This window comes from Eurosta solidaginis, chromosome 1 (assembly GCF_040869045.1).
Source record: "Eurosta solidaginis isolate ZX-2024a chromosome 1, ASM4086904v1, whole genome shotgun sequence".
Classification (NCBI taxonomy): domain Eukaryota; kingdom Metazoa; phylum Arthropoda; class Insecta; order Diptera; family Tephritidae; genus Eurosta; species Eurosta solidaginis.
Genome location: NC_090319.1, coordinates 233,609,164 through 233,632,655, shown reverse-complemented (window position 1 = coordinate 233,632,655; position 23,492 = coordinate 233,609,164). Strand labels below are relative to the sequence as shown.

Below are 23,492 nucleotides of genomic sequence, written 5' to 3'. Positions count from 1 at the left end.
TCGCTGTATTTAAAGGAGTACGAGCAAGTGGTCAGATGCTAAAATGAGCATCGGCTGCCATTCGACGCAGTTTATGAGGCTTGCGCTGACGATAGCAATGTCTAGCGAGCTGTGACAGTTGACAGAAAATCGAGATGCCTATTTGCTGTGCCTCTGGTGTCGACTCGCAAGCCGGAATTCCAGTGGCCATGGTGCGCGTTGAAATCGCCAGGAATACGACGCTTTTCTACAGTAAATAGCGCGCTAATATCAAGGCGATAGCCACTTTGACGGCAAGTGGCAGGAGAAATATAGATGTTAATTATTTCTAGGTCAACATCACCTGACCTGATGGTTATGCCTTGGCTTTCTAAAGTTTTTTCCCTTCTCTTATATCTGTATTCTAAACAAGAAAAACCTTGGGATTTTTCACTTCTCCCTTTCCACCTATTCTGAACAATGTTCGAAAAAGGTCAAACCGATTAAGGGAGAAAAGTGCAAAGAGATTTCGTTGCCATTTTAAGAGAATTCTCTCACTTTTTAAATTAAAGGAAATTGTTTTTTTTTACGAAAAAATACTAATTTGTTCAAATTTGTGATAAAATATATTAGTACCCTACCACAATACTCTTTATTTTAAGTCGAAAAGAATGTAATTAAGTAACGAAAGAACTGTTAATAAATTTGATGCAGCCATCCAGAAATCGGCAGGTACTTTTTTACAACATTTTATTTATTTATTTGTTTTCTCTTGTTTTCGGCAACCATAAATTGAAGGTGTTGGTTTTCGTCAGACTCATAAATGTCAATGTTAGTTTTCGTATAAATGCATGATTACAAACGGATTAAACTGTCAATTGGACTTAATTTCTAAGCAGCCCAATGTGCTCTCCAGAACTGTTATCAATTTATTATTGCTGTATGTATTCGAAGCATTTGTCATTCGCATTGTTGCCTTTTCTATTGCCCATTGTCCCATTTTTTGAGCTTCTTTGCGCTTCGATCCCAAGGCGCGAGAGTTAGCGATATAGCTGCAACACTGTAAAAAAATATTTTGAATTGTAAAACTTATTATATACTATGCATACTCACAAGATAAAGACCGTAGAGCGCACGTAAATTATTTGCATTCAATTTGAGAGCTTGTGAGTAGTAGGTCCGAGAGATTTCTATGTTCTCCATTCCCCCCTAAAGAATTTTTAAATAAAAAACAAGATTAAACTTAACTATAAATAGTAATATTTGTCTCGTTTTTAGCCGTTAGTATCTAGAATAACTTTAATTTTTGATTGAGCTCTTGGTCGAGTTTTTAAATAAAACACTTGTATGTGCATTTTTTGTTTGTTTTATTTTTTAAAATATTGCGACTTCAGTCTGAAAAAAAAGTATCAACAAACATTCACTGCTCACATGTGAAGCTGCGCTTTGAAAACTAAATAAGCTCTACACTAATTATATGTAACAAGAATACAATTGACTATAAACAGAAAAAGTGAAAAAAAGAAAGGACAGAAATCGTAAACAAAATTCTTAAAAAACAACAATACATAAGACAGCTTCCCAAGGCAGTCGGTTCTATGTACCGGAGCGACTCGGAATTTTTCCCGACCAAGGACCGTCATTTCAGTGTAACCCCATTTAATTTGTTGCGTTCCTCCCACAAATTATCATGCTCCCTGCAGCTCCTTGTAGCGGGACTGCTCCATATTCTCTTGCTCCGGGAAGGTATCGAACCCAAAACGGGTCCGTCTGACCCCGGTACTTGCTGCGTCTGACGGAAAAGAATCTTTTTAGGACGGTCATACCCTTGTCAGTGTGTCTCGTGCAAGGGATGGTTGCATCGGACAGGTAGTTCTGGGCTAGATCCCAAAACCCGACGGCCACGTAACTTTTATAAATCTATTCCAGCAGCCCCGCTGCTCAGCAAGCCACAAAAAGTAGAGTTCGTAGCAATGCCGAGCATCAGCCCCTGCCCCGTCTTCCCCCCCTCCCCCCCCCCCCTCCTCTTTTCCGACAGCAATGGTGTATGTCAGGGAAACAGACTCTTAGTCCCTCCTTTTGCACCGTTTGTCAGCACAGAATATATATGTTTGCGACATCCGCCAAATGCAGCTCCTGCCTTAGACGGTGCCACTTTCGGTGTTCTGGCCTCCGCGACGGCAAACCCCCGACGGGTTTCATTGCGCCATGTTGCCAGGCCGCAAACCCAATAACACCGGGTACCCCAATGCTTACCCAAGGACGTCCAGTCCCAGGGCCACAACAGCAGTTGCGTGCTAGCCTTTCACAACCCAGGCGTAGTCACCCGTCACTTACTCCCAGACATCCGCATTACTGCGATTCAAGAGACTAAAGTCGCAGCAAGATCTGCTCTGCATACCTGTTCTGGGTATAATGTTCACAGAAAATATCGCGAGAGCGGAAATGGAGGCGGCCTCGCGTTTATCATACACCACTCTGTGCAATATCATATATTTGATCCCGACATCGGCCGCAGGGATAGTGTCTTAGAACGTCAAGGCTTATCTGTCCGTCTGTTATCGCCACAGGGGAACGCAGCGGAGAGGGTTAGCCGCTCCATACTACAAATAATTCGGTCTTACATCAATAACAACCAAAAGAGCTGGGATAAATATGGTAGCGATGCAGCGTTCGCACTTCGCAGTGTCCTACACACGGCAATTAACACGTCCCCATATGAGGCGATCTTTGGTATTCCGATGATGCAACACGGTGCATCTTATGAACTATGCCGGAAATTGAGCGCGCTGAAAGACGCTGATTTCGAAGTAGGAACGGCGCAGGACAGGCTGCACATACTCAGAGAAAAAATCATGCAAGAACTTAAATTAGCACACGAAAGGAGTAAGAAGACATACAACCTGAGAAGCAGGGAAGTAGCATTCAATGTAGGGCAGATGGTATACCGCCGTAATTTTAAACAAAGTTCCAAAATTGACAATTTTAATGTGAAACTTGCCCCAAAGCAAATTAAGTGCGTTGTACTTAGAGCAATAGGCAACGCGATGTACGAACTAGGCGATATTCGAGGCAAGGCAATCGGCGTGTACCACGCAAAAGACCTTTTCGCGGCTTAAGATGAGTGTTATATGTAGTACTTGTAATACGTGTTAAATGTATTTCGTATTAGTATTCTGTATTAGATATTTTTGTTATGTTATTAGCTATAGTAATTTGAAGCCCACTTGACCAATTACATCAACTGACGAAATAATCAACTGGACCATGTCACTAATGTATTTGACCATTTATTTATTTACCCTATTAATTATACACCTCTAGCTAAATTTTTTTTGTTTTGTATTTTTATTTATTTGTTTTATTGACGATTGACGATATAAGTTGAAAAGGACCATCTGTGATATAGATATAAATGATTAACCTGTGATATTTTAGATAAGTAGTTTTAAAACCCAGTGATCCTAGTAGTAGAGTGGTTGTCCACATATGTATAGATGTTCAATTTACAAAAAAAAAAAAAAGGTGCAATAGTAGGGAAGATGAAGATAAAGCGGCAAAAGTGATATGATTAGATGAAGCCCGGCATTGGGAGTGGGTCGAAGCCATACGTTGGGCCAGAAAAAGATGGGATTAGCGGCTGCGTTAAAATTTTGTTTACGCACGCGCCCCATGATGCAGGCATCATCGGCGGATGCGAGCCTGTAACGACAGCCTTTCAACAAACTACGCCCCTGTGCGCCTACACGCACGCGCACCACTGTCTCTGCAAGTAACAATGCCAATTGTCTGCAAACCAACTGCATATTATGTGTGTATGTGGGTAAATACAAAACAAAGTGTTGTAGCCAAGCAGGATTTTTGAGTGACTTTTAAGAAAGGGGATTTGACTGCAAAAAAAAATGTAGATAGGAAAACGGGAGTTGCAACAGGAATCAAATAATCTATAAAAGAAGGGAAATTCCGTTCTTCATTTGCAAAAATTAAGTCATAGAGTCGAACGGACGCCTTACCTCGCGAGTGGAAGTGAAAAATAAAAATAAAAAAATTAGATAAATTTCTATAGTGAGTGTCCTAAAGTTTAAAGTGCCGGAACCACACGAGACCCTGTCCATGGCAATCAGCAGAATAATCACCAGTAGCCGATTCAGCACAACCACCGGTAAGTCACATAAAACTACGACCCTTAACTAGCCGATACGCTAACATGATTACCGCCTTAGATACCCTTATCGACCTTTGCCCGATTGTAATATGCCCCTTCTTCTTTTCCACCAGAAACCGCGTCTGCCACCGAGAGGGATTCTACCGCCATCTAGGCGAAACACATAACTCAACATCAGCAGCGTACGACCACATTCAACAAACACCAGCAACCGATATTAAAACACCCAAAGCGCAAAAGATACAACCACAAACACCACATCAACCCACTTCCATCTAGGCGAAACACACACCAGCCACACATCTACCCGCCAGCCAAAACGCAAAACCTGCAACCACAAATACCATAGAAACCCAACACCAGCGGCATACAAGCACATTAAACACCAATCACGTTAAACAAAACACCTGCATTCATAACAAATACACGCAAAGGCACACAACATTAATGATAAACCCGGGTAACATCGCTCAACAACCACCTCTCCATACAAGCAAGTACACTACAAAACCACGCAACATTAGCAACAACAGGCAATACCGCACACCAACCACCTCTAACCCTGCGAGCAATACACATAAATGCTACACATCATCAACAGAAAACAACATCACTAAACACTAACAACAGTACATCAACAAACACGGTAAGCACAAACACTACTAGGTATAAGCCGCAAGTAGCCAGAGGTGGATCCACGCCTATTGCGACACTTACCACCAATCTATAAAACCCATCTTATAAGAACGCAAAACGGCGGCACGACACAACACCATCAGGCGACGTCACATCACATCACTACATCACATTACAGCACGATATCACATCACAGCATACAGCATACCCCATTCCATCACATTACATATCATCACATCACAACTTATAAATAACATTGCTAGTTTGGACTGGCAACAACCAAGTAAGTGAGCAAGTGAGCAAATGAGCGACTGACTGTCTGTAGATCGCTAATAGGGAGAGTGCGCTGCGCACCACTTTTAACTACATCACCAACTCAACACAGGGCGACCGACATAAGTTCGGCGGGTTCGACCTTTCTTTAAACTTTTTTATAATTTTGTACTTTAAGTATTTTATAGAAATTTGTATATGTTCATAATTCCTTTCTCACCTTGTACATGAATTTCTTGTATTTTATCTGATAGACAGCCACGCTGAACTATCGGTATTAATTTTCTTGCACCTTTTGAGTTTTTGTTGTTGTTTCTTTTCGTTGATTCTTTTCCTTGAATTTTTTTTTTTTGTCTTTCAAAAGAAAAGAAAACTAGTTATTATCTTTCCGTGAAGGTAAATTATGAACTTAGGAAGTTCATGTTGCAGGCCACGAGGATTTGCTAGAGTACGCAATAGCAAATTGGTACATTCGTTTTATTACCTTTTTATTGCGTTTTTTTATTTCCTTTTTTTTTTTCTTGGCAAAACTGAATTTATAACACTAATCTAACTTACTACATTGATAAAAGTAATTTTATAATATTTTTCTTTATATTTTTTTATAATAATTTACGCGAGCACTACGAATTTGTATACGCATGTTTTTCTGTATAAACCGGAACTAAAAGTTTCATGTGGTGAAAATTACAAGCCAGCCCATGTGGACACTTAGTTCTTTATAATAGAGTAGGAAATTCACTAGGATTGTTATTCCTATTTGTTTCTTTTCTTTTTTACTTTCAGCCGCCCGCCGCTCCAGCCTTGGTACCTAGTCTGCAGGTGAGCGTGGTGACTTCCACGATTGGTAATATGATACATTGATAAATCTTGTTTATTCTCTTTTTTTTTCGCCCTTTACATATTTTTTATTTTTATTATATTACATACTTATACACATTAGTGGATCACTGCTAGGAAACACTCACGACACTTTTTGAATTATATTAGGTGAGATAGGTAAAGGGTGGTCTATTAATAGGTTTAATTTGTTTATTGCATTTCTTTATTCTAGTTTTAAGTTAATTAAATTTTTTTCTCAAATTTTTATCAACCCCACATTTTGAATTGTGAACAGGGTGTGCCTTTAGAAAGTTTGCACATTTTTTTTTCATATCATTTAAATCCTTGTCTATGTTTTCTTGGATTCATTAATAGATGAACATTTAATATTTTGGTTCAGGGTAGAAATAGATAACTTAAGATCCCATAATCATAGGTTGAAATATCAAATAAGAGTGAATAAAACATTGTGAAAAATAAATCTAGTTAGAAAAAAAAAAATGATTTATTTCAAATTCCATAGTTGAATAGTAATAAGAATGATGCAGGTCTAGATTTATCTTTGTGTTGGTGTGGGTGTTGCCCTTGTGGCACACTAGGAATGAGTGTGGTGTTGCTACTAGACTGACAGACCATGTTTTAGGCCCGACTTTAGACTTTAACAGACGGACGAAGTCAGGATAAGGGAACTCCACTCGGTTATCGGAGTCAAAGTGGAGTTCAAGGTTGTTCATGCCTCATGAGCAAGAGGGGAGGGATGACTCCACCTGACACGGACGGTCTCCTACCGCTTTCCTTTCTTTCCATTGTTTTCTTTCCCTTTTTTGACTCCTTTTCTGGTCCCTGAACTCCACCAATAGGCATGTTAATTATAATTTTGTTTTTGTGACTGTGGGTCGAGGAAGGTGGCAAGAACCGCGCCTCAACGCCGACGAGCCTCAGCCGGGCTACCACCATGCCTAACCGCCACCCTTCTCGCCCCGGACCAAGCAGTTACATTACAATGGCGCCCAACGAAATAGCCCGATCATCTTTTTATTTTTTTTCTCACATTTCATTCTATTAAGTTTTCTTTCAGTTCTTTTCTTCAAATTTCCAACGAAATAGCCCGATCATCTTTTTCTCACATTTCATTTTGTTAAGTTTTCTTTCAGTACTTTTCTTCAAATTTCCAACGAATAGCCCCACTCTTCCTTTCCCTTCATGACTTACTATTTTTATTCTTTCTTTCATTAACCAATTTCTCACTGTTCTCATTTCAAATAAAATTTTCCAACTAATTTATTTTCCTTCTCTTGGACAGGTTAGGGTTACGAGGGTAGCATCACTTTCAGACGACTGAAAGTGATATGTGCCTGAGTAACAAGTAGGTAATTAGACGGGGGTAGTGTTAGTCCGACTTCGAAGTTCCCTTTCTTCGAACGCAACGTCATAGTAAGGTGGTATTCGAAGTCGGGGCTAGCGCAATATAAGACGTTTTCTGTGTCAAAGCTCAAGCTGCCATGTGGGTGTTCTAGCACCACCCACATGTGAGGTTTATAGCTATTGACCACTGGGGGTAAATTGGGGTTTTTTTCTTTACTTGAGATAGGTGTTAGGCAGCCACGGCTGGAGTAAGTACTCTGACCGGCGATGAGCCGCACTAGGGATTGAATGGGGGATTAGCTGACATGACATTGGACATAATGCTGACGGATTAAAGCAACACCAATCTAACTTATGTTTCCTTCGTGAGGTCAACGCCAATCGCACTAACCACAAACTTTAAGATATAGATATTTATCGAAGTTTTAAATTGTCCACCATTTTTATAGAATTTCTTGTTTTTTTTCTTTCTTTTTTTCTCAACCTATTATTCCAACATTCATTCAACCGAAAAACAATATAGTCATTGAGGTCACTTAATTAGGTTAGTTCAATATCGAAAAGGAAAAAGAAAAATACAACTTTGGAATTTGGTGTTGTTTCCTTTCAATTAAAATTTTGTAAATACATTGAATTTTCATTTCCTTTTTTTCGAAGTTTTTCAGTCTTTGTGTGAAGCACATTTAGTTATCTAAGAGCGTTAGGTTCAACCGTGAAGTTGAATTTCTATCGTGATTTTTTTTTTTTTTTGCCTTTTTTATATACGTATTTTTGTGGAACTTTCATTTCACTAACACTTTTTTGGCTGTAGGTATTTGTAGCGAATTAAAGCACAGATAGCTAGTGTTTCTTACAACCAGCTACGTCTTGAATTTCTTTTAGTGGTTAATGGTATTTTGAATTTTTTTTTGCAAAAACATACATATACAAGCATATCCACACACATAAATATTTCACATCTATGAAAATTTTGTTTTAATCACCTGTATACACACGCATACATTTCTTTTAATTTTTTCATAGAACTTTATTGAAGTTAGAAGTTTTATTTGATAGATACCGATTTACACACATACAATTGTTTTACACCTGGGAATTCTAACCCATTTTGTTGCACACGTACATATAGATCGTACCTATATAATATACCCTTTTATATTAATACAAATATTACATACGGAATTTTGGATTTGCCTCCACACGTTTATTTTTGATTTTTTTTTTCTTCGCGAAATCAATTGATTATCTTTCCACCTTCTTAAAATATATTTTTTTTTTTTTTTGTGGAATCTTAGGGGGTAACTTCGATTTCGGTATTTTTGTTGATTTCCGTTTCTTAGGGTTGTTTTATTCGGGACCGCATCGAGGTGGTGTATGGATAATGATCAAGATCGGGAAGAAATACCGAGGCCAGGGTTAGGAATTCTTAGTCGCAACAGAGAGGGGCCGGTCACACGCAGCATTACTAGGGCCCTTGAAAACCAAGTGGCCGGTTCTATATTCACCCAAATAGACACGGGGATAGAGATACCAGTAGACTTTCTGCCGACTGACTTCTTGAACCGCTGTTCTGCCAGGATTTTCGCTAACCTCGAAAATAGTGGAAAGAGTAGGAAAGAGGTTGTTGTCTCAAATTCGATAATAGTGGATAACGAAGATAATTCCCTTAGCTTTTTGCGCAAGTTGTCGTTGTTGGAGATGTCCGAATCGGGGGATGTTCAACAGATAGGGGATGCTTTTGGAGGTGCTATATCACGACGGCCAACCAGAAATACAGAGAAGGAACGCGGATCCGCAACAGCACAGCCGGCAGCTAACATGGAAAACCTCAACGCCATTATGGAGACGATATCTCAACAAAACCAGATCGTTCTAGAAGCTATGGATGAATTCCGGAAAATGAGAGCCGATATGTCAAGATTAAGTAACCGTCTAGCTGACGTAGAATTGTCCATGCAAGGACCAGCGCCACGACCGCAACCAGCGTCAACTTCGACACCAGGTCGAAATAATGATCGAGAAAATAGGGAAACGATTAACCAAGGGGAACAGCGGGACGAGAGGACCAGGAACATTTATGATAGGAAGAGAATCGATCTTAACAAATGGCACCTAAAGTTTGATGGGTCACACAAGGGGATGACAGTAGAAAGCTTTGTCTTTAGAGTAGAGAAGATGAGGATGCAGTACAATTTGACATATGAACAGCTTCTAGCTGACTTTCACTGTTTGGTGACCGGGGTAGCTCTCAAATGGTACTGGCAGGTCCTAGAAGATAATGCTGATGACAAGAACTTTGACTACTTTCGCCTCAAGGCTGAGCTTTTAGCTCAATTTAAGTCTGCAGATTCTGATTATGAGGTGATTCGCGAGATCATGGAACGGAAGCAACTCCCACAAGAGAGTTTCGATGAATTCTACGCGGAAGTCCATGATCTCACGTTCAGACTGAGGAAAAAGATTCCAGAAGCAGAACTCGTCAATATAATAAAAGGCAATCTTAAGCCCTTTTTAGCTAATTTAACGTTTGCCACCAAATTATCGACCCTAGCCGAGTTAAAACATGAGTGCAAGCGAGCTGAAAAACTCATGAAAGAGAATAGGGCTCGGTTTAAAGGAGTGAGCGAGCTAGAAGTTAGCAAAAGAATTTGGAGTGCAGGGGTAGACGGGGAAGTAGAAGTTGAAGCCTTCAATAGGGATATCTCAGGAGCAAACAAAATTAAGCCCGGGCCCGCCTCTTCCCGTGATCCGTCAAAACCCCATCCTCCATCCTATGATCCAAACGTACGTGATTCGTCCCATAACCAAAGTAAGTGTATTAGTAGTGTCCCAAACCAATCCTTTTGTCCGTCTCCATTCCACCTCATGTTGTGCTTTGCTTGTGGAATGCGGGTAGACTACTATGTTAGGAACCCGGCTGAAGCAGCAAAGGACAGTAAATGTAAGTCCTCCTTCCACCTTATGAAATGTTTTGCATGTGGCAGTGACTCGTCCTTCTGTGTGTTCAAACCTGAGGCGGGAAACCGGGGTCTGGCGGAGATGTCCGGGCACTCTGTCCAGAACAAGGACAACCCGGAATAGAAAAAACTAAAATTAGAATCATGAAATGCAGGAAAGAAGCGGGTGAGTTACATAGCGAAGGGCGTATGGGAAATAAACAAATAGCAGAAAAGGAAAGCCTACATATCAGAAAACTGAGGTATGAAGAAGCTCGGAGACGTATATTTTGCGAAGAATTAGCTAGGCAGAAGAAGGGAAAAAGTGACAGGAATTTCAATAAAATAAAGAAAATGAGGGAGAAGAAAAAGAATTTTAAGAGAATTAGAAGCAAAATAATAGCAACAATCGTCACAGTGAAAGGGGAGAATAGATTCTTTGCCAAGACCGAGATAGGGGGGTATGAGGTTCTAGCGTTGTTAGACTCGGGGGCAGGAGCTAGCTGTTTAGGTAAGAATTCGAGTTTATTGTTAAAAGGAAATGAGCACTTGATCCTACCAGTCAGGGGTCAAAATATAAGAACGGCAAATGGAGGCGAAACACCCGTCAAAGGTGTCATCACACTGCCAGTTGTGTGGAATGGCATGGCGCAGGATCTCGAATTTTTGATTGTTCCTGGTCTACAGCAGGAAGTCTACTTAGGGGTTGACTTTTGGCAGGCCTTCGACCTTAGTGTTATTAGTAGGGGACGGGGTGCTGCGGCCAGCAAAGCCATGGTATCAGAACTCGCACCCGCCGAGGGGGACCTGCGTTTTGATACGGTGCAACATATTCTGAGCCCTGAGGAGAGTAAAGCGTTAGAGAGCATAAAGGCACAGTTTCCGTCGTTCGCTGTTCTTGGTTTAGGGAAAACAGACATTGAGGAGCACGTGATTGAGGTAACGGATGAACATCTACCCGTGAAGCAACGCCATTACCCCATATCGCCAGCCACACAAAAATTAATATTCCACGAACTTGAGAGATGGGAGTCATAGAAGAAAGCAACAGCTGCTGGAACTCGCCGGTGTCTTTAGTCATCAAGGGAACCAAGAACAGACTGTGCCTCGACGCTCGTAAGGTTAATGAACGCACCATAAAAGATGCTTACCCACTCCCTCGATGGTATCCTAAGCCGACTTCAAAATACACGCTATATATCTGCCATCGACTTAAAAGACGCGTTTTGGCAAATACCATTAGAGACAAAGTCTAGAGAAAAGACGGCTTTTACGGAGCCTGGCAGACCTTTGTACCATTTTACGGTCATGCCCTTTGGCCTATGCAACGCTGCGCAGCGTATGTGTCGTTTAATGGACAAAGTTATACCCGCTTCCCTTCGTGAATCAGTGTTTGTTTATTTAGATGACTTACTTGTTTGTTCCGAAGATTTTTCGTCCCATTTATATTTATTATCTGTTGTAGCTAAATGTCTTCGAGATGCGAAATTGACGATCAACGTTGAAAAGAGTAAATTCTGTTACAAGGAGGTGCGATATCTCGGATACGTGGTCGGGAATGGATGCATCCGGACAGATGACAGCAAAATAGCGGCTATGAGGGACTTTCCCGAACCACGAACCCCGTAGCAGCTCAGAAGGTTCCTAGGGATGACGGGATGGTACAGACGGTTTATACAAGACTACGCAACGATTGCGGCACCGCTACACGACAGACTTACAAAAGAAAATATAAAAAAATTTGCAATGACGGACGAGGCCACGAAAGCGTTCAATAGTTTAAAACAGAGCCTGATATCGGCACCCGTGCTGACACATCCGGACTTCACCAGACATTTTTACATCCAGTGTGATGCATCGACTGACGGGGTGGGTGGAGTACTGTTCCAACTGGACGACGACAACAACGAACGGCCAATAGCGTATGTATCCGCAAAACTGAATAAAGCGCAACGTAACTACAGCATCACTGAACTGGAATGCTACGCTGCTGTTATAAGCATAAAGATTCAGGCCCTACGTGGAGGGTCTACCTTTTACGGTGATAACGGACCACGCGAGCTTGAAGTGGCTCATGAGCCAAAAGGATCTCTCGGGCCGACTGGCAAGGTGGAGCCTTAAGCTACAGGCGTATGATTTTAAGATAGAACACCGTAAAGGGACCCAAAACGTAGTGCCTGATGCCCTATCGCGAATGGACATGGACGAAATCGACATTCTGGATAGAAGATTGGACATTGACATTAACTCAGAAGCTTTCAAGTCGCCCGAATACACAGAGTTACAAAAGACTATAACAGAGAACCGAGACAGATTACCAGAACTCTGTGTATCAGACGGGTACGTGTACAGACGAACACAATTTAACCGAGGAGACGAACCGCAGGAGGACCATGCCTGGAAACTCTGGGTTCCGGTAGAGCTGCGGAGGAATTTGGTAGAGTTATCGCACGCGTCACCTTCAGCTGGTCATGGTGGAATCCATAAGACCCTATCACGTGTCCGCGATAGATATTATTGGCCCGGTATGGTTGCAGATGTAAATACATATGTGAAATCATGCGAAATCTGATAGATATTATTGGCCCGGTATGGTTGCAGATGTAAATACATATGTGAAATCATGCGAAATTTGCAAAAGCAACAAAACTCAAAATGCCTTCCACAAGCCAACCATGGGAAAGCAGCACCTCACTGAACGTCCTTTTCAACGTTTGTTCGTCGTTTTTATGGGCCCATACCCACGTACATGTGATGGTAACGTTTATATTTTTGTGTGTTTAGATCATTTGTCAAAATTTGTTTTTCTAAAGCCGATGCGAAAAGCAACCTCTGCCGAGGTAGTGAAGTATTTAGAAACTCCACGTTTTCGGAGTACCTGAGTATGTGCATTCCGATAATGGAAAGCAGTTTACGTCCGAAATGTTTACCTCGTTTTTGCAAAAATACGGAACGACGCACATAAAGACAGCGTTTTACTCGCCACGGGGGAACGCAGCGGAGAGGGTTAACCGTTCCATACTACAAATAATTCGGTCTTACATCAATAACAACCAAAAGAACTGGGATAAATATGTTAGCGATGCAGCGTTCGCACTTCGCAGTGTCCTACACACGGCAATTAACACGTCCCCATATGAGGCGATCTTTGGTATTCCGATGATGCAACATGGTGCATCTTATGAACTATGCCGGAAATTGAGCGCGCTGAAAGACGCTGATTTCGAAGTAGGAACGGCGCAGGACAGGCTGCACATACTCAGAGAAAAAATCATGCAAGAACTTAAATTAGCACACGAAAGGAGTAAGAAGACATACAACCTGAGAAGCAGGGAAGTAGCATTCAATGTAGGGCAGATGGTATACCGCCGTAATTTTAAACAAAGTTCCAAAATTGACAATTTTAATGTGAAACTTGCCCCAAAGCAAATTAAGTGCGTTGTACTTAGAGCAATAGGCAACGCGATGTACGAACTAGGCGATATTCGAGGCAAGGCAATCGGCGTGTACCACGCAAAAGACCTTTTCGCGGCTTAAGGTGAGTGTTATATGTAGTACTTGTAATACGTGTTAAATGTATTTCGTATTAGTATTCTGTATTAGATATTTTTGTTATGTTATTAGCTACAGTAATTTGAAGCCCACTTGACCAATTACATCAACTGACGAAATAATCAACTGGACCATGTCACTAATGTATTTGACCATTTATTTATTTACCCTATTAATTATACACCTCTAGCTAAATTATTTTTTTGTATTTTTATTTATTTGTTTTATTGACGATTGACGATATAAGTTGAAAACGACCACCTGTGATATAGATATAAATGATTAACCTGTGATATTTTAGATAAGTAGTTTTAAAACCCAGTGATCCTCTTAGTAGAGTGGTTGTCCACATATGTATAGATGTTCAATTTACAAAAAAAAAAGGTGCAATAGTAGGGAAGATGAAGATAAAGCGGCAAAAGTGGTATGATTAGATGAAGCCCGGCATTGGGAGTGGGTCGAAGCCACACGTTGGGCCAGAAAAAGATGGGATTAGCGGCTGCGTTAAAATTTTTTTTACGCACGCGCTCCATGATGCAGGCATCATCGGCGGATGCGAGCCTGTAACGACAGCCTTTCAACAAACTACGCCCCTGTGCGCCTACACGCACGCGCACCACTGTCTCTGCAAGTAGCAATGCCAATTGTCTGCAAACCAACTGCATATTATGTGTGTATGTGGGTAAATACAAAACAAAGTGTTGTAGCCAACATGTTTGACGCCTAGCAGGATTTTTAAGTGACTTTTAAGAAAGGGGATTTGACTGCAAAAAAAAAAATGTAGATAGGAAAACGGGAGTTGCAACAGGAATCAAATAATCTATAAAAGAAGGGAAATTCCGTTCTTCATTTGCAAAAATTAAAAGTCATAGAGTCGAACGGACGCCTTACCTCGCGAGTGGAAGTGAAAAATAAAAATGAAAAAATTAAATAAATTTCTATAGTGAGTGTCCTAAAGTTTAAAGTGCCGGAACCACACGAGACCCTGTCCATGGCAATCAGCAGAATAATCACCAGCAGCCGATTCAGCACAACCACCGGTAAGTCACATAAAACTACCACCCTTAACTAGCCGATACGCTAACAGGATTACCGCCTTAGATACCCTTATCGACCTTTGCCCGATTGTAATATGCCCCTTCTTCTTTTCCACCAGAAACCGCGTCTGCCACCGAGAGGGATTCTACCGCCATCTAGGCGAAACACATCAACTCAACATCAGCAGCGTACGACCACATTCAACAAACACCAGCAACCGATATTAAAACACCCAAAGCGCAAAAGATACAACCACAAACACCACATCAACCCACTTCCATCTAGGCGAAACACACACCAGCCACACATCTACCCGCCAGCCAAAACGCAAAACCTGCAACCACAAATACCATAGAAACCCAACACCAGCGGCATACAAGCACATTAAACACCAATCACGTTAAACAAAACACCTGCATTCATAACAAATACACGCAAAGGCACACAACATTAATGATAAACCCGGGTAACATCGCTCAACAACCACCTCTCCACACAAGCAAGTACACCACAAAACCACGCAACATTAGCAACAACAGGCAATAAACCACCTCTAACACTGCGAGCAATACACATAAATGCTACACATCATCAACAGAAAACAACATCACAAAACACTAACAACAGTACATCAACAAACACGGTAAGCACAAACACTACTAAGTATAAGCCGCAAGCAGCCAGAGGTGGATCCACGCCTATTGCGACACTTACCAACAATCTATAAAACCCATCTTATAAGAACGCAAAACGGCGGCACGACACCATACCATCAGGCGACGTCACATCACATCACTACATCACATTACAGCACGATATCACATCATACAGCATACCCCATTCCATCACATTACATATCATCGCATCACAACTTATAAATAACATTGCTAGTTTGGACTGGCAACAACCAAGTAAGTGAGCAAGTGAGCAAATGAGCGACTGACTGTCTGTAGATCGCTAATAGGGAGAGTGCGCTGCGCACCACTTTTAACTACATCACCAACTCAACACAGGGCGACCGACATAAGTTCGGCGGGTTCGACCTTTCTTTAAACTTTTTTATAATTTTGTACTTTAAGTATTTTATAGAAATTTGTATATGTTCATAATTCCTTTCTCACCTTGTACATGAATTTCTTGTATTTTATCTGATAGACAGCCACGCTGAACTATCGGTATTAATTTTCTTGCACCTTTTGAGTTTTTGTTGTTGTTTCTTTTCGTTTATTCTTTTCCTTGAATTTTTTTTTTGTCTTTCAAAAGAAAAGAAAACTAGTTATTATCTTTCCGTGAAGGTAAATTATGAACTTAGGAAGTTCATGTTGCAGGCCACGAGGATTTGCTACAGTACGCAATAGCAAATTGGTACATTCGTTTAATTACCTTTTTATTGCGTTTTTTTATTTCCTTTTTTTTCCTTGGCAAAACTGAATTTATAACACTAATCTAACTTACTACATTGATAAAAGTAATTTTATAAAATTTTTCTTTATATTTTTTTATAATAATTTACGCGAGCACTACGAATGTGTATACGCATGTTTTTCTGTATAAACCGGAACTAAAAGTTTCATGTGGTGAAAATTACAAGCCAGCCCATGTGGACACTTAGTTCTGTATAATAGAGTAGGAAATCCACTAGGATTGTTGTTCCTATTTGTTTCTTTTCTTTTTTACTTTCAGCCGCCCGCCGCTCCAGCCTTGGTACCTAGTCTGCAGATGAGCGTGGTGACTTCCACGATTGGTATTATGATACATTGATAAATCTTGTTTATTCTCTTTTTTTTCGCCCTTTACATATTTTTTATTTTTATTATATTACATACTTATACACATTAGTGGATCACTGCTAGGAAACAATCACGACACTTTTTGAATTATATTAGGTGAGATAAGTAAATAAAAATAAAAATAAATGTAAGGCGCGATAACCTCCGAAGAGATCTAAGGCCGAGCTTCTCTTCCAATTTGCGTCGTGCTCCTCTTGATTTTCCCTAGAAATCGGCCGGACGGGACCTACATGTTTTATGCCGACTCCGAACGGCATCTGCAAGGCAGATGAGTTTTCACTGAGAGCTTTTCATGGCAGAAATACACCCGGAGTGCTTGCCAAACACTGCCGAGGGGCGACCCCGCTTAGAAAAATTTTCTTCTAATTGAAAAATCTTATTTCTAAAATTTTGATGTTGCTTTGCCCGGGAGTTGAACCCAGGGCATACGGTGTGATAGGCGGAGCACGCTACCATCACACGCGGTGGCGTAAAGGGTGGTCTATTAATAGGTTAATTTGTTTATTGCATTTCTTGATTCTAGTTTTAAGTTAATTACATTTTTTCTGAAATTTTTATCAACCCCACATTTTGAATTGTGAACAGCGTGTTCCCCTAAAAAGTTTGTACATTTTTTCATATCATTTAAATCCTTGTCTATGTTTTCTTGGATTCATAAATAGATTAACATTTAATATTTTGGTTCAGGGTAGAAATAGATTACTTAAGATCCCATAATCATAGGTTGAAATAATTAGACAAATAAGAGTGAATAAAACATTGTGAAAAATAAATCTAGTTAGAAAAAAAAAGATTTATTTCAAATTCCATAGTTGAATAGTAGTAAGAATGATGCAGGTCTAGATTTATCTTTGTGTTAGTGTGGGTGTTGCCCTTGTGGCACACTAGGAATGAGTGAGGTGTTGCTACTAGACTGACAGACCATGTATTAGGCCCGACTTTAGACTTTAACAGACGGACGAAGTCAGGATAAGGGAACTCCACTCGGTTATCGGAGTCAAAGTGGAGTTCAAGGTTGTTCATGCCTCATGAGCAAGAGGGGAGGGATAACTCCACCTGACACGGACGGTCTCCTACCACTTTCCTTTCTTTCCATTGTTTTCTTTCCCTTTTTTTGACTCCTTTTCTGGTCCCTGAACTCCACCAATAGGCATGTTAATTATAATTTTGTTTTTGTGACTGTGGGTCGAGGAAGGTGGCAAGAACCGCGCCTCAACGCCGGCGAGCCTCAGCCGGGCTACCACCATGCCTAACCGCCACCCTTCTCGCCCCGGACCAAGCAGTTACATTACAATGGCGCCCAACGAAATAGCCCGATCATCTTTTTATTTTTTTCTCACATTTCATTCTATTAAGTTTTCTTTCGGTTCTTTTCTTCAAATTTCCAACGAAATAGTCCGATCATATTTTTTTATTTTTTTCTCACATTTCATTTTGTTAAGTTTTCTTTCAGTACTTTTCTTCAAATTTCCAACGAATAGCCCCACTCTTCCTTTCCCTTCATGACTTACTATTTTTAATTTTTTATTCTTTTTCTTTCTTTCATTAACCAATTTCTCACTGTTCTCATTTCAAATAAAATTTTCCAACTAATTTATTTTCCTTCTCTTGGACAGATTAGGGTTACGACGGTAGCATCACTTTCAGACGACTGAAAGTGATTTGTGCCTGAGTAACAAGTAGGTAGTTAGACGGGGGTAGTGTTAGTCCGACTTCGAAGTTCCCTTTCTTCGAACGCAACGTCATAGTAAGGTGGTATTCGAAGTGGAGGCTAGCGCAATATAAGACGTTTTCTGTGGCAAAGCTCAAGCTGCCATGTGGGTGTTCTAGCACCACCCACATGTGAGGTTTATAGCTATTGACCACTGGGGGTAAATTGGGGTTTTTTCTTTACTTGAGATAGGTGTTAGGCAGCCACGGCTGGAGTAAGTACTCTGACCGGCGATGTGCCGCACTAGGGATTGAATGGGGGATTAGCTGACATGACATTGGACATAATGCTGACGGACTAAAGCAACACCAATCTAACTTATGTTTCCTTCGTGAGGTCAACGCCAATCACACTAACCACAAACTTTAAGATAAAGATATTTATCGAAGTTTTAAATTGTCCACCATTTTTATAGAATTTCTTGTTTTTTTCTTTCTTTTTTTCTCAACCTATTATTCCAACATTCATTCAACCGAAAAACAATATAGTCATTGAGGTCACTTAATTAGGTTAGTTCAATATCGAAAAGGAAAAAGAAAAATACCACTTTGGAATTTGGTGTTGTTTCCTTTCAATTAAAATTTTGTAAATACATTGAATTTTCATTTCCTTTTTTTCGAAGTTTTTCAGTCTTTGTGTGAAGCACATTTAGTTATCTAAGAGCGTTAGGTTCAACCGTGAAGTTGAATTTTTATCGTGATTTTTTTTTTTTTTTTTTTGCCTTTTTTATATACGTATTTTTGTGGAACTTTCATTTCACTAACACTTTTTTGACTGTAGGTATTTGTAGCGAATTAAAGCACAGATAGCTAGGGTTTCTTACAACCAGCTACGTCTTGAATTTCTTTTAGTGGTTAATGGTATTTTGAATTTTTTTTTGCAAAAACATACATATACAAGCATATCCACACACATAAATATTTCACATCTATGAAATTTTGTTTTAATCACCTGTATACACACGCATACATTTCTTTTAATTTTTTCATAGAACTTTATTGAAGTTAGAAGTTTTATTTGATAGATACCGATTTACACACATACAATTGTTTTACACCTGGGAATTCTAACCCATTTTGTTGCACACGTACATATAGATCGTACCTATATTTTATTATATTAATACAAATATTACATACGGAATTTTGGATTTGCCTCCACACTTTTATTTTTGATTTTTTTTTTCTTCGCGAAATCAATTGATTATCTTTCCACCTTCTTAAAATATATATTTTTTTTTTTTTTGTGGAATCTTAGGGGGTAACTTCGATTTCGATATTTTTGTTGATTTCCGTTTCTTAGGGTTGTTTTATTCGGGGCCGCATCGAGGTGGTGTATGGATAATGATCAAGATCGGGAAGAAATACCGAGGCCAGGGTTAGGAATTCTTAGTCGCAACAGAGGGGCCGGTCACACGCAGCATTACTAGGGCCCTTGAAAACCAAGTGGCCGGTTCTATATTCACCCAAATAGACACGGGGATAGAGATACCAGTAGACTTTCTGCCGACTGACTTCTTGAACCGCTGTTCTGCCAGGATTTACGCTAACCCCGAAAAGAGTGGAAAGAGTAGGAAAGAGGTTGTTGTCTCAAATTCGATAATAGTGGATAACGAAGATAATTCCCTTAGCTTTTTGCGCAAGTTGTCGTTGTTGGAGATGTCCGAATCGGGGGATGTTCAACAGATAGGGGATGCTTTTGGAGGTGCTATATCACGACGGCCAACCGGAAATACAGAGAAGGAACGCGGATCCGCAACAGCACAGCCGGCAGCTCACATGGACAACCTCAACGCCATTATGGAGACGATATCTCAACAAAACCAGATCGTTCTAGAAGCTATGGATGAATTCCGGAAAATGAGAGCCGATGTGTCAAGATTAAGTAACCGTCTAGCTGACGTAGAATTGTCCATGCAAGGACCAGCGCCACGACCGCAACCAGCGTCAACTTCGACACCAGGTCGAAATAATGATCGAGAAAATAGGGAAACGATTAACCAGGGGGAACAGCGGGACGAGAGGACCAGGAACATTTATGATAGGAAGAGAATCGATCTTAACAAATGGCACCTAAAGTTTGATGGGTCACACAAGGGGATGACAGTAGAAAGCTTTGTCTTTAGAGTAGAGAAGATGAGGATGCAGTACAATTTAACATATGAACAGCTTCTAGCTGACTTTCACTGTTTGGTGACCGGGGTAGCTCTCAAATGGTACTGGCAGGTCCTAGAAGATAATGCTGATGACAAGAACTTTGACTACTTTCGCCTCAAGGCTGAGCTTTTAGCTCAATTTAAGTCTGCAGATTCTGATTATGAGGTGATTCGCGAGATCATGGAACGGAAGCAACTCCCACAAGAGAGTTTCGATGAGTTCTACGCGAAAGTCCATGATCTCACGTTCAGACTGAGGAAAAAGATTCCAGAAGCAGAACTCGTCAATATAATAAAAGGCAATCTTAAGCCCTTTTTAGCTAATTTAACGTTTGCCACCAAATTTTCGACCCTAGCCGAGTTAAAACATGAGTGCAAGCGAGCTGAAAAACTCATGAAAGAGAATAGGGCTCGGTTTAAAGGTGTGAGCGAGCTAGAAGTTAGCAAAAGAATTTGGAGTGCAGGGGTAGACGGGGAAGTAGAAGTTGAAGCCTTCAATAGGGATATCTCAGGAGCAAATAAAATTAAGCCCGGGCCCGCCCCTTCCCGTGATCCGTCAAAACCCCATCCTCCATCCTATGATCCAAACGTACGTGATTCGTCCCATAACCAAAGTAAGTGTATTAGCAGTGTCCCAAACCAATCCTTTTGTCCGTCTCCATTCCACCTCATGTTGTGCTTTGCTTGTGGAATGCGGGTAGACTACTATGTTAGGAACCCGGCTGAAGCAGCAAAGGACAGTAAATGTAAGTCCTCCTTCCACCTTATGAAATGTTTTGCATGTGGCAGTGACTCGTCCTTCTGTGTGTTCAAACCTGAGGCGGGAAACCGGGGTCTGGCGGAGATGTCCGGGCACTCTGTCCAGAACAAGGACAACCGGAATAGAAAAAACTAAAATTAGAATCATGAAACGCAGGAAAGAAGCGGGTGAGTTACATAGCGAAGGGCGTATGGGAAATAAACAAATAGCAGAAAAGGAAAGCCTACATATCAGAAAATTGAGGTATGAAGAAGCTCGGAGACGTATATTTTGCGAAGAATTAGCTAGGCAGAAGAAGGGAAAAAGTGACAGGAATTTCAATAAAATAAAGAAAATGAGGGAGAAGAAAAAGAATTTTAAGAGAATTAGAAGCAAAATAATAGCAACAATCGTCACAGTGAAAGGGGAGAATAGATTCTTTGCCAAGACCGAGATAGGGGGGTATGAGGTTCTAGCGTTGTTAGACTCGGGGGCAGGAGCTAGCTGTTTGGGTAAGAATTCGAGTTTATTGTTAAAAGGAAATTAGCACTTGATCCTACCAGTCAGGGGTCAAAATCCACACCCGTCAAAGGTGTCATCACACTGCCAGTTGTGTGGAATGGCATGGCGCAGGATCTCGAATTTCTGATTGTTCCTGGTCTACAGCAGGAAGTCTACTTAGGGGTTGACTTTTGGCAGGCCTTCGACCTTAGTGTTATTAGTAGGGGACGGGGTGCTGCGGCCAGCAAAGCCATGGTATCAGAACTCGCACCCGCCGAGGGGGACCTGCGTTTTGATACGGTGCAACATATTCTGAGCCCTGAGGAGAGTAAAGCGTTAGAGAGCATAAAGGCACAGTTTCCGTCGTTCGCTGTTCTTGGTTTAGGGAAAACAGACATTGAGGAGCACGTGATTGAGGTAACGGATGAACATCTACCCGTGAAGCAACGCCATTACCCCATATCGCCAGCCATACAAAAATTAATATTCCACGAACTTGACCGCATGCTAGAGATGGGAGTCATAGAAGAAAGCAACAGCTGCTGGAACTCGCCGGTGTCTTTAATCATCAAGGGAACCAAGAACAGACTGTGCCTCGACGCTCGTAAGGTTAATGAACGCACCATAAAAGATGCTTACCCACTCCCTCACATCGATGGTATCCTAAGCCGACTTCAAAATACACGCTATATATCTGCCATCGACTTAAAAGACGCGTTTTGGCAAATACCATTAGAGACAAAGTCTAGAGAAAAGACGGCTTTTACGGTGCCTGGCAGACCTTTGTACCATTTTACGGTCATGCCCTTTGGCCTATGCAACGCTGCGCAGCGTATGTGTCGTTTAATGGACAAAGTTATACCCGCTTCCCTTCGTGCTTCAGTGTTTGTTTATTTAGATGACTTACTTGTTTGTTCCGAAGATTTTTCGTCCCATTTATATTTGTTATCTGTTGTAGCTAAATGTCTTCGAGATGCGAAATTGACGATCAACGTTGAAAAGAGTAAATTCTGTTACAAGGAGGTACGATATCTCGGATACGTGGTCGGGAATGGATGCATCCGGACAGATGACAGGAAAATAGCGGTGATGAGGGACTTTCCCGAACTACGAACCCCGAAGCAGCTCAGAAGGTTCCTAGGTATGACGGGATGGTACAGACGGTTTATACAAGACTACGCAACAATTGCGGCACCGCTACACGACAGACTTACAAAAGAAAATATAAAAAAATTTGCAATGACGGACGAGGCCACGAAAGCGTTTAATAGTTTAAAACAGAGCCTGATATCGGCACCCGTGCTGACACATCCGGACTTCACCAGACATTTTTACATCCAGTGTGATGCATCGGCTGACGGGGTGGGTGGAGTACTGTTCCAACTGGACGACGACAACAACGAACGGCCAATAGCGTATGTGTCCGCAAAACTGAATAAAGCGCAACGTAACTACAGCATCACTGAACTGGAATGCTACGCTGCTGTTATAAGCATAAAGAGATTCAGGCCCTACGTGGAGGTTCTACCTTTTACGGTGATAACGGACCACGCGAGCTTGAAGTGGCTCATGAGCCAAAAGGATCTCTCGGGCCGACTGGCAAGGTGGAGCCTTAAGCTACAGGCGTATGCTTTTAAGATAGAACACCGTAAAGGGACCCAAAACGTAGTGCCTGATGCCCTATCGCGAATGGACATGGACGACGTCGACATTCTGGATAGAAGATTGGACATTGACATTAACTCAGAAGCTTTCAAGTCGCACGAATACACAGAATTACAAAAGACTATAACAGAGAACCGAGACAGATTACCAGAACTCTGTGTATCAGGCGGGTACGTGTACAGACGA

At 41.1% G+C, this 23,492-nt stretch overlaps 2 protein-coding genes across 4 annotated transcripts in view; one reads left to right on the top strand and one right to left on the bottom strand.

Annotated features, from left to right (window-relative positions):
• LOC137237060 (methionine--tRNA ligase, mitochondrial-like) overlaps window positions 1-23,492 on the top strand; it is a 268,963-nt gene that overhangs the window by 62,838 nt on the left and 182,633 nt on the right. The window lies entirely within an intron of this gene.
• Window positions 559-23,492, bottom strand: part of LOC137241691 (ER membrane protein complex subunit 2-like) — a 197,676-nt gene continuing 174,742 nt past the window's right edge. The window contains exons 4-5 of the mRNA XM_067769171.1: window positions 1,072-1,167; window positions 559-1,018 (exon numbers count right to left, since the gene is read on the bottom strand). Coding sequence (XP_067625272.1) covers window positions 833-1,018; window positions 1,072-1,167 — 282 coding nt within the window. The 3' untranslated portion in view covers window positions 559-832. The remainder of the gene's footprint in view (window positions 1,019-1,071; window positions 1,168-23,492) is intronic.